Here is a 12242-nt window from a genome sequence, read left to right on the forward strand (position 1 = left end):
AAAAAAAAAAACAAAAAAGAATCATTTTTCAGTCACACAAAAAGCCTCTTTAAATGAATAAAAATGTTTTCACATTTCTTAAAAATCATATAGCAAGAGCTTTGCTTTCTATTCTCTATAGATATCTAAGATTAGGCCAAACTGACCTCATTTCCCCACATTTACAGTAAATTCATTCAGTAGATATATTTTAAATGAAAAAAGCTGTTAATGATTTTTTCTTTTTCTTTTCTTTTTTCTTTTCTTATTAGATATTTTCTTCATTTACATTTCAAATGCTATTCCCAAAGGCCCCTATACCCTCCCCCTTCCTGCTCTTAATATGATTTTATTCAACAAACAATTATGAGAATCTGATACTGATAAACACTGGTAACTATATATAAATCATATTAAATAATGAAAATTATGAATTCCCAATTTGGTTGAGTGAAATATCTGAAATTCTTAATTTTCTTTTCACTGTGACAGATAGATCATATTATGATTCAACAGCAGTTTGAGTTTGTGGAAGGTGGGTATTTGCCGTATCCATCATATTTCTAGAAAGCCAAGGAGAGTAAAGACATGATGAACACCACAAATACTGCGTTCTGGATGATGCAGGATGGAAAACTTGATCTCTTACAATGTATTTCCTCATAGTCTTTAAACAAGTTGTTTTATATGGATATTTTATTTCTTCCACTTAGGGACCTCTTAGTAAATATTATGATGGCCAGCTGTCCCCGTCATAGACACCAATTTGAAAGATAGTACCTAAAACTTAACTTTCTTCCCATATCTGCAAATTCACTGGATGTTTTACCACATCCTACCAGGTTTCTTAGTTGCTTTCTCCCAAGCTATGAGCAGTGTGAGACTTCCACAGAATCTCAGGCAGTGGTTCAGGTTGCAGTGAATGATTCTTTGGAACTGAGATGGAATTCTCTGTAAAAATCTCTGATAATGTCCTCACCATGGAATCTAGACTTTATAGGACTCCGCAGCACTTCCCAGCTAAGCATGGAACCCTGTTGTATTGGAGTTGCTGAGTAGAATATAGGCCAGGTGCCTACAGATCTCACCCTAGGTCCAATGTCTACAGGTGCAAACAGGACCTGAAGAAGCTCCCAGAGCATCATGCTAACTGCCATGGGAGGCAGACCATAGGAGGATGTACGAATTATAGCATTGGCTCTTGATCTGAACATGATAAAAACTTATTTGATATCTAGAATATGTTTTTTAAATTCATACTCATCTCTTTAGAAAGTTCTTTTCCATTTGAAAAATATTAGAACATGCATTATATGGTGCACTTCTGAACTTATTTTTTTCTTTTTTATTGGCTATTTTATTTATTTACATTTCAAATGTTATTCCTCTTCCCAGTTTCCCCTCTGCAAACTCCTTATCCCATCCTCCCTCCCCTCTGCTTCTATGAGGGTGCTCCCCAACCCACTCACCCTTTCACTCCTGCCTCACTACCCTAGTATTCCCCTCCCCTGAGACATCAAGCCTCCACAGGACCAAGAAGCTCCCCTCCCACTGAAGCCAGATAAAGCAGTCCTCTGCTACATATCCATCTGGAACCATGTGTACTCTTTGGTTGGTGGTTTAGTCCCTGGGAGTTCTGGTTGATTGATATTGTTGTTCTTCCTATGGGGTTGCAATCCCCTTCAGCTCCTCCAGTCCTTGCCCTAACTTTTCCATTGGAGTCCCCACGCTCCATCTGATGTTTGGCTGCAAGCATCCACATCTGTATTGGTCAGATTCTGGCAGAACCTCACAAAGGACTGCTATACTAGGCTCCTGTCAGCAACCACTTGGCATCAGCAATAGTGTCTGGGTTGGTGTCTGCAGGTGGGATGGATCCCTAGGTGGAGCAGTTTCTGGATGGCCTTTCCTTTAGTCTATGCTCTACTCTTTGTCCTTGCATTTCCTTTTGACAGGCGGAATTCTGAATTAATATTTTTAAGGTGGGAGGGTGGCCCCATACCTCAACAGGGATCCATGACTATCCATTGGATAAGGTCTCTACAGGTTCTGTCTCCCCTTTGTAGGTTGTTTTGGCTAATGGCTAATGTTCTCCCTGTTGGATCCTGGAAACCACTTGAGTCCCTGGCATCTGGGACTTTCTAGTGGCTACCCCTAGTTCCACCTCTCCCATTGCTATACACCTCCTTTCAAATTCCCGACCCTCTGTATTTTCTTAAGTGGAAGTATTTTAGTTATAAATAATAAAAAATATAAATATTTTTTATTCATTTTCAGCACCTGAGTTTATGACCAGCATTTTTTTTACCTTTATCTTATTGGAAAATAAATAGATGCTACAGATATAATTCTACAGATTTTTATTTCTGTATGCCCAGGACTCAAATGTCCAGTCTCATGCATACTATGCAATTATGCAAACACTGAACTGTCTTTAGCCATTGTATAGATTCCTTCATCCTCCTAGTTTTAATTTTCCAAAGAACTTGAAGGAAACTAGAATCTGTGCAAGCCCTGCTGATCTCACTTTATAGGTTAAAAAAAGAGACTCAGGCACATAATTGAACTGCTATTTGAATTATAGATGGTCTCTCAATTAAAAAAGTAATCTTGAAAGTAATTTTTTAAATCCTTGCAAAAATATTTGTGGTGGGTGTTGATCCCATGCCAATCATTAAGAGACTGCTTCTAAGTCATCTAAGTCTCATGAAAGATAAAAAATGGATCCACGGTGCTACAACTTCAGAAGGACTTTTTCTGTGGGTAAATGTGACTATGTATTGACTCTGTCTCTAAATAAGAGAAGATCCCCGACAATAGCTTTGGTAAGATGACATCTGATAATCTGCATTTATCACCTCTCTGTTTTTAGGGTAAAGGGAACACCAGTAAGGCAAAGTTTGTTTGGTATTGCGATATCATGACAAGGCACTATGAGGAGGTGGTTGAAATCTGTGCTGAGTTGTCAGACACAAGTCTCACACACACCCTTGTTGTGCAGGGCCCACCTCCACTCCTCCAGGGTTCCCGGGGCTCAGTACAATGTTGTGATTCACCTTCCATTTTCAATCTCTCCCATTTTTCATGTGTGCTTGGAGAGTAAGTCTTCCCATTGTTCAAATACAGTGCAAAAGAAAATATGGTTTATAAAACAAAATCTCGACCCAACTAGTTTATTATAGTAATTCACATGAATTGTAAAATATTACCCATTCTTTAGCTTCTCAATAACACATGGAAACGATGCTAGAGAATTGACTATTTATCCACATGTCTAGCACTACTGTCTCTAACCCATGCAGCTGTCCCCTTCCTGAGTTAAACCATATATATATATATATGGTTTTGTTGTCCATGTCTTCCAGAGGTACTCAGTTTTTTCTTAGTTTGCTAGCCTCTTCTCCTTTTCCTTTGCCTTTCTTTCTCTTAGACTTGATTGTCTATATACCTTTTTTTCCCCTTTCCTTGTGCTTCTTAGGATATCATCTAAACTTGGGGTATCTAGATGATATTGTACTACCTTAGGATTTGTGGAGGATTTTAATGTGCTGTTGATTATGAGCTCTGTTTTCTCTTTTAGCCATTTTAGGTTTTGAAACTGCTAACCAATACAAAATCAAGGACATACTGGGACAGAAGGTTTACTATGCCGCAGAAGACTTTAATTTCTTAACACTCAATTGCTGTGGGGCCATTAGACCTTTCACCATGAGGATCTTTGATAACTCAGGTCGTGAAGTCATAACTCTACGAAGACCACTACGATGTGATTGTTGTTGCTGCCCCTGCTGCCTCCAGCAGGTCTGTGAATACTTGCCAACACAGTTTTCAATATAAGTTTATCAAGAATTTCTGCTGAGTTATTGATATTTTGTAAAAAAAAGAAAATGATCCATGAGCCATGTTTTGGCCTTCATTCAACTGTGTAGAAAGGAATATAAACAACTAAGCTTATACTCTTGGGTAATCTCTCCTTTATGAATGAGTAACAGCTCAAACAACAGTTTCTAATGTTCACAGGAAGGCCTTTTGGCCAAATCACTTGTCAAAAATGATCATGACCGGTATGGCCCAAACTAATGGAGCCACATGCCTGAGGATGTTTTAAAATACTGTTCTAGAAACAGAATGCCTTAACAGAAGAGTCAGGAGAATAATATATGTATTCATCTCATAATTTATCTGTTGATTTAGACACTCCACTAAGGGGCAAGGAGAAAAATGCCACCCATATATTTTTTTTTATTTCCTTTCTTTCAATAAACACAGTTAAGTTGTGTTATCTGTAATAAACATTCCTCAGATGGAGCTGCCCTCAGCAAAAGTCCAACTGCCTGTTCCATATCACTTGGTGGCCTATTTATTGCAAACGTGTCTTTCAGAGCAGGCACTAGGACATAGAGATTTTATAGGGTAGCTAGCCTTTGCCTGGATTTCACTTGCCTAGGACCATGTCTGCCTGTGTACCCCAGTCATTCTGTAAGTAATGTCTCTCTCAAACAGAGAGAACATGAAAACAGATATTTGGGGTTTAACATTGTGCTTACACTACTTTGAGAGAGTTTATTAAAGAATTCCTTGGTTTTCCATGCCCTTTAGGCTATGTATAACCCTAAAAGCATAGCAATATCTGAACAGACTGTGTTTGTGTGTTCAATGAACAAAGTACTGCAGTTGAGTAGCAGTATAACATGGTCATGAAGCTTGACTCTCAGAAATGATCCCATCTGAGTCTCCTAGTAAATAAATAGCAGGGCCATGAGTCTAGTGTCCAAAGTTCTTTTCTTATAGAGTATTAGAACTAATAGTTGAAAATGTGTCAGTGATCAGATTTCTGTCCACAGAGATAAGCTACTGTTGATAAACAACTTTAAGAAAGAAAAGTTTGTTAATAATTTAGACAGTCGTTATAAATAGAGATATTAATGAAACATGGAAGCTATCAAGAGTTCAAGTTCCCCCTTCTATGCATTAGCTGGAGACTCTGATGCACATTACTTCACCTTTTTTTTTTTTTTTTTTTTTTTTTTTTTTTTTTTTTTTGGTATAGTTACTTCCATGAATTAAGAGAAGAAATAGCATTGATCTAATTAAAGGGTGTTGAAGATTGGAGCACTGGTTGTCATTCTAAGTAAATGAAGCCACAAATAGATAATATGATGATAAACATATTTACCAATGTCCTTTTTTCATATATAGATAGAAATCCAAGCTCCTCCTGGTGTGCCAGTCGGTTATGTTATTCAAACCTGGCACCCATGTCGGCCAAAGTTTACAGTTCAAAATGAGGAGAAACAGGACGTTCTAAAAATTATTGGTCCAATCTGTGTGTGCAACATTGGAGGAAGTATAGATTTTGAGGTAACAGATGCAACCATGTCTATTAGATTTTCTTTCCTTATAAACAGAACATATTTTGTACAAAGGTAAAGCTGTATTCGTTGGAGAATTCTGTACAGATATTTTAAAAAAAGAAATAACATGGTCAGAGAAATACTTTATGGTCCAATACAAGGTCAGTGTTTACACTATTAAATGAGAAAAAGGTGTGGTCATCTTAAAAATAGCCACAGTTTCTCTATCGACTATTCTCATTGCTAAGACCAATACCTTTCAAGAAGCATTAAAAGAAGAAGCAATTTTTTGGCTTACAGTTTAAGGGTACAATGCTCCTCAGGCACTGCACAGACCAACATGCAAACAGAACACCCATGTATGTGAAATAGGAATAAGTGGATCTTTTCTAAAAGAAAAAGAGTTAATACAGGTATAGTGCTTATCCTCTGATCATGCGTCACCATGATCTCCTGGTTATTCTTATACTGAATTAATTCATTGGAAAACATGTTCCTATGTTTGCTTCCTGGAGGAATTTTTAAAGCCAAGAGAATTTTTGTCATTTAAACTTGCTGATTCTCTTCACCGAATATGTGATAAAACTTAGACTGATATTTCCCCAGAGAGGGCAAAACCACTCTGAAGCAGAGGGCTATCCTTTCCTGATAAGCCTTCAGAATTCTGCCTCTGTTCTCATGACTTCCTGTCTCTATGCTTACTCTGTCCCAATGCCTGCTGCCCTCGGGAACCACATAGCTTTTTCATTCCTTGTTGTGAATGGCTTTGTGCTGCTTGCTCTCCAGGGAGAGGCTGTCTAGAATGAGGAATGAGTCAGTACTCAGGAGGATTCTTGTAAACCAATCCCCCAATGAATAAAGGAGCCAATCACTGGGCTAGTAGGCGGGACTTCCTGGTTGGACAGAGGAAGAGAGGTAGCAGGAGGTAAGATGTAGCTGATAGAGTTTCCTGGTATCATGGCGGATCCACAAGGATTCACCACTGAAGGAATCAGATTTCAATAAGGCTTACAAGATTAGGTTTAAGTTGTTGTGATCAGAGACCGAGTTACCATTGTTTCTGAACTAAGTTTGTGTTGCATTTTCCTTCACACAGCTGCTCATCTGAGTTTGCCAGCTGTGCACCACAAAGGCCAGGGGGAAATTTGAAGCACAGGGCTGGCGTGGTAGTGACCTGTCAGTGGGTGGAGAGATTTTGGAGCTCTGAGTCAGAGCATCTAGGAGATAAAAACCATAAAATAAAATAAGATAAAAGCCATTGCTCGCCAGTGCCGGGCCAGCCAGGCTGCCAGGGCAGAGGCACAAAGGCGGGAACGTGCCAGTTCTGTATCTTTTTAAATATTTCCCGCAACAATTCCTCTCGTAGAATCCAGTTACATGTACATAAAGCCTTGCCTCCATTGACTTGCAAATCTAGTCACATTCATGGGCGATTCTAAGAAAATATAGGTAACAGAAAATGGAAAAGATCTTACAAGGCATGTATGTATAATGCTTGGAGCAAGTGGTATATGTGGGAGTGTATTAAATATGTTCAAGAAAGACATTCCATACTAGTATGAGTTAAAATAGATCAAGTACATGGGAATGCATCTAGATGTGTGTAAATTTATTTCTATTTTTAGAAACAGTAACAGAACTTAAGCTGGCCTACACTGGGGAAACACTAAAATTTTCATATATAATTCCCCAAATTCATATTTTATGCAGCAACCTTTCAAATGTCTAGTCACATGAGGGCACAATGTGAATGGAGTATTTGTCTCCTGTTATTCAAACCATATTCACTGTTATTTTTCTAGAACTTTTTAAGCTCCTCGTCTTGTTCATTGATTTTGTTTCTAATTCAGATCAAATCTCTTGATGAAGAATTCGTGGTTGGCAGGATTTCCAAGCACTGGTCTGGTATTCTGAAGGAGGTACTGACAGATGTAGACAATTTTGGGATCCAGTTCCCTTTAGACCTCGATGTAAAGATGAAGGCGGTGATGCTTGGTGCTTGTTTTCTCATAGTAAGTCTGGTCTTGTGATTCGGATTTTGGATGGAGTCTCTAGAAACATCTGGAAACAGCTTGGAAGCTGTACACTTAAATATCCCCTCCTTAGTGAGGGAGATGGGAACTGAATATAGTCATATTATACATGTATGAAATTCTCAATGTAAAAATAAGAATACCTTCTTAATTCCCAGTTTTGATGAGGAGGTGGTTCTGAGCCCTAGCTCTGAGGTAGTCTCAGATCCTTCCAGCACTTTGGATTCACAGAGGACATAGTTTCTATCCAAGAAATCCACACAGTTTCAAATGCAAATATACAAAGCTCATCTGTGGAGCAGTTCTGACTTTACAAAGCAAAAAGTTAAATTGAGAATTTGGAGAATTAATACTAGTATATAATAAAACTTGCAGGAATGTAAATATTTTTACTTTGACATATTTTTTAATTAAGTAATTTAATACAACGAAGAATAATAATCAGTAAAACATATATTTAATCAAGTCCCTAGATCTACAGGGAGTATTAAGGATAAAGCAGTGACCCTAGGATTTTTTTCAGGCCTCACATTAAGTTCCAAGCTCAGAACCTGAAGTTTGTTGAACATCCAGAAAATTCTCTCATAACATCAAAGTTCAAGTCTACAGGGACAGATGTATGGTTTCCATCATTACTTATACTTTAGAAATACTTGAGCAATCAAGTCCTCCAATTGTCCAAATATTCTTCCATTGTGCTCTTGGACTTGGAGCAACATGTTGCATTGCATGGGGAATAAAATCTGAAAAGAAAAATGAAAAGACAAAAGGTGTATCCTTACAAATAAAGGATATAGATCCTTCAACAATAAAAATGTCAATAAAAATAAAATGAAGGGGCAGAGAGACTTTAGAGTTGTCAGTTTAATGGGGTTTCTGGACTAACTTTATCAACTTAGTCAAATCTTCCTGTGGCACTCAAGGAAATGTGAACACTTACTGGCCATACAATGCTAAAAAAATTATTGAAATTTTGATGCAATAATGGTATCATGGCTATGAATAAGTTTAATGAAGTGGCTATATTTCAGAAGGAACATGACATGGGATGCTGGCTAATTCTTTGTCAATTTGACACAGGTTAGAGTCATTTTGGAAGAGGGCACTTCCACTGTGAAAATGCCCCCACTAGCTGGCCTCTGGTTGAACCTTTAGTTTTTGACCGTTGAATAAAATGGGAGGGTCCAGATCACTTAGAGACAGTGCCACCACTGGACTGATTGCCCTGAGTTCTATAAGAGGGCAGAATAAGCCATGACAAGCTGGAAAGCAGCACTCCTCCATGGCTTCTGCATCAACTCCTGCCTACAGCTCCCTGGTGTGTTTGAGTTCCTGCCCTGATTTTCTTTAGTGATAGTCTATGATGTAGAACTGTAAACTGAAATAAACCCTTCTTCAAGTTGTTTTAGATCATGATATTTTATCACAGTAATGGTAACTCTAACCAAGACAAGAGGTCCTTCACCTTTGCTTTTATTTATTTATTTATTTATTTATTTATTTATTTATTTATTTATTTATTTATTTTCTTGAGACCCAATATCCCTCTGTAGTCTAAACTTCCCTCAAAGTCATGGCAGTCCTCCTGCCTGAGTCTCCCAAGTGTTAGAATTGCAAGTATCTAGTGCATCCAGGTGAGAGCTTTCTTAATATTTGCTCTTCAATAATGAAAGCAAAGTAAGAGATCTAGGGAATGAAATCACAGATCAGCCAAACATAGTCATGCTACTAATTATAAAACAAAGCCAGGGATTACTAAGATTTTAGGATGCTAGTCTTGCAAATTTCAGATATGATAACTAATCTTTTGACTGACAAATATTCTGTATATACATTTTTGGGGTTTCACAAGATATCTTGATACAAGTATAAATTATGAAATGATCAACATTTATAATTTATTCTTTTGGTAATTTTGGAATATACAATGCAGTGGTATACCTCCAGTCACAGTACCATGTGAGAATTGCATTAATAAATCTTTGGCATCTTCGATACAAGTCTTACTCCCTTGACCCAACTTCTAATCTCAGGCTTAGGCACTACAACTCTAGTCTCCTTACTTAGAATGATGAGCTCAGCAGTATTGCCCTCCATATGTGAGAGAGTATTATATTGCATTCTTCAGCACTGCCTTATTTCAAGTTGTGTCCTATTTTCCAGGTCTATCCATTTTGTTGTTTATGAAAAAATTTTATTGTTATGATGTATATTATCTCATTTATAGTATACACACCACATTTCCCTTTTTGGGGGTTTTTTTGGGGAGGAGGGTCTGGTTTTTGGTTATTGTTTGGTGTCTTGTTTGTCTCTTTGCTTTTAAAAAGGGTCTCACTATGTAGACCAGTGTGGCTTCCAGCTCAAAACTCTACTGAGCTTTGTGAGTTTTCATAATTTGAAAAGTGAAGTATCTTAGGGTTCTCATTGTTGTAAAGAGACACCATGACCAAGGCAACTCTAATAAAGGACAATATTTAATTGAGACTAGCTTACAGGTTCAGAGTTTCAGTCCATTATCATCAAGGCAAGAAGCATGGCATCATCCAGGCAGGCATGGCACAGGAGAAGTTAGAGTTCTACATTTTGCTCTGAAGGGAAACCGGAGACTAGCTTCTAGGCATCTAGGAGGAGGGTCTCAAAGCGCAACCCCACAGTGAAATCCTTCCTCCAATGAGAACACACCTACTCCAACAAAACCATACCTCCTAGTAGTACAGTTTCCTAGGCCAAGCATATTTAAACCTCCATCCGAGGCTATACTTTTATTGCTAGAGACTGACTTTGCTATTTTTCTTCTGGTCTAGGACTTCATGTTTTTTGAAAGCGGTGGAGGCCAGAGACCAAAACTTTTCTGGTAATGAATCACTGTAAGTGTCCTCAAAAAATGTGAAACAGGAACATTGATTGAAACTGAAAGGAAGCATGGTCTTTCATTGAAACCACCTCTGTTGAATTAAACTAAGATATGCAACTCCACTGATGTGTGTTTGGCTTTCCCAATTATTATAGTTTGTTTCCTAGCTCACCAGTTTATAGATGCTTTTATATATTATAGTGAATATTAACTTCTTTTTAAATCATTTTATTCATTTACATTTCAACTGATATTCCTCTTTCCCAGTGAGCCCTCTACCAGCATCCCCAGACCCAATCCCGTTGCTCTTCACTCCCTTCCTCTTCTTATCTGGGAAAATGAACATAAGAGTTTGAAACTTTCCTGTTCCAGTCCTGGTCCTGCCATAAACAAACAAACAAACAAAAAACCCACTTCACAGAAGGGTGATCCTTAACCTGATTCTGTAGCTTCTAAGTTCTATGATGGTCCTTGTGCCTCAATGTACTAATTGGCATCACTGAAAGTTTTTAATTAGTAATGGTATCAAGTTTTAAGCTCTACATAAGAACTGTGAGGGTCTATGTATGAGCAATTTTTCAAGCTAAAATCATAGTAAAAAATGAGAGACAGTCATCTTCATTGTGAACACCAATGATTTTAGCAAACAGGAATTGGCTTAGGACAATAAAGAAAAAATTTGGATGGGTAGGATTTCTGTTCTTTGGTTTTACATTGACATCAAATTCATTCCGAATCCTGGAGCAGACATTGAATCTCCTTTCAAGGGACAGTGAGCTTCCTTTGCAGCTATAATCACATTCCTTCCTTATCTTCAGCACCTAAAATGTGAATGCCATGGAGCAGGGAGGGTGAAATCCAGAACACACTGCAAGTCATTACAACATTAGGCTTGAAGAGAATGCTTAGTTTAAGAGATGAAGGTGGAACTAGAATGCTGACCTTAGGCAACCAGCCACCATGCTCTAACTGTCTGACCACCCTGTGTCCCACAGTTAAGTTCATCAGCTGCCTGCTGTCTATGTATCTGTAGTAAAAGTTCCCCATAAAATTACCTACAATGGAGATTGACTGCTTGCCTGTTAGTGGCAGTGTTTTCAGCTGGTACTATGTTAGCAATTTATTCTACCTCAATAATCAAAAAAAAATCATTGCATTCAACACATGGACAGACATACATGCAGAAAATATTAAGATAGAATTCAGCCGGGCATGGTGGTGCACGCCTTTAATCCCAGCACTTGGGAGGCAGAGGCAGGCGGATTTCTGAGTTTGAGGCCAGCCTGGTCTACAAAGTGAGTTCCAGGACAGCCAGGGCTACAAAGAGACACTATAAACAAGGCAACTTATTAAAAAATGCAATTATTTGGGGGCTTGTTTACAGTTTCAGAGGGTCAGTACATGACTATCACAGCAAAGAGCATGACAGCATGCAGGCATAGTGCTAGAGCAGTATCTGAGAACTTACATTGATCCACAATCAGGAGACAGAGAGTCAAACTGGGCTTGACTTGGGATTCTTTTTTTTTTTATTATTAGATATTTTCTCTATATACATTTCAAATGCTATCCCGAAAGTTCCCTATACCCTCCTCCCGGCCTGCTTCCCTACCCACCCACTCCTGCTTCTTGGCCCTGGCTTTCCCCTGTACTGGAGCATATAAAGTTTGCACTACCAAGGGGCCTCTATTTCCAGTGATGGCCGACTAGGGCATCTTCTGCTACATATGCAACTAGAGACATAAGCTCTGGGGGTACTAGTTGGTTCATATTGTTGTTCCACCTATAGGGTTGCAGACCCCTTCAGCTCCTTGGGTGCTTTCTCTAGCTTCTCCATTGGGGGCCCTGTGTTCCATCTTATAGATGACTGTGAGCATCCACTTCTGTATTTGCCAGGCGCTGGCATAGCCTCACACGAGACAGCTATACCAGGGTCCCTTCATTGAGAGGCAAGTCAGAGCAGGAAAGGGAACAACAAGCTGTGTTCTGGGGCACACATAAACACCTGACAGACAAGTCTAG

General features: G+C 38.6%; 1 protein-coding gene across 1 annotated transcript in view; it reads left to right on the forward strand.

The window, feature by feature from the left end:
- The window catches only part of LOC110301752 (phospholipid scramblase 1), a 50002-nt gene extending 39657 nt beyond the window's left edge, over window positions 1–10345 (forward strand). The window contains exons 3-7 of the mRNA XM_021172387.1: window positions 472–514; window positions 3560–3780; window positions 5179–5340; window positions 7184–7345; window positions 10171–10345. Coding sequence (XP_021028046.1) covers window positions 472–514; window positions 3560–3780; window positions 5179–5340; window positions 7184–7345; window positions 10171–10224 — 642 coding nt within the window. The 3' untranslated portion in view covers window positions 10225–10345. The remainder of the gene's footprint in view (window positions 1–471; window positions 515–3559; window positions 3781–5178; window positions 5341–7183; window positions 7346–10170) is intronic.
- The last annotated feature ends 1897 nt before the right edge of the window (window positions 10346–12242 follow it).

Source organism: Mus caroli, chromosome 9 (assembly GCF_900094665.2).
Source record: "Mus caroli chromosome 9, CAROLI_EIJ_v1.1, whole genome shotgun sequence".
NCBI classification, from domain to species: Eukaryota; Metazoa; Chordata; class Mammalia; order Rodentia; family Muridae; genus Mus; species Mus caroli.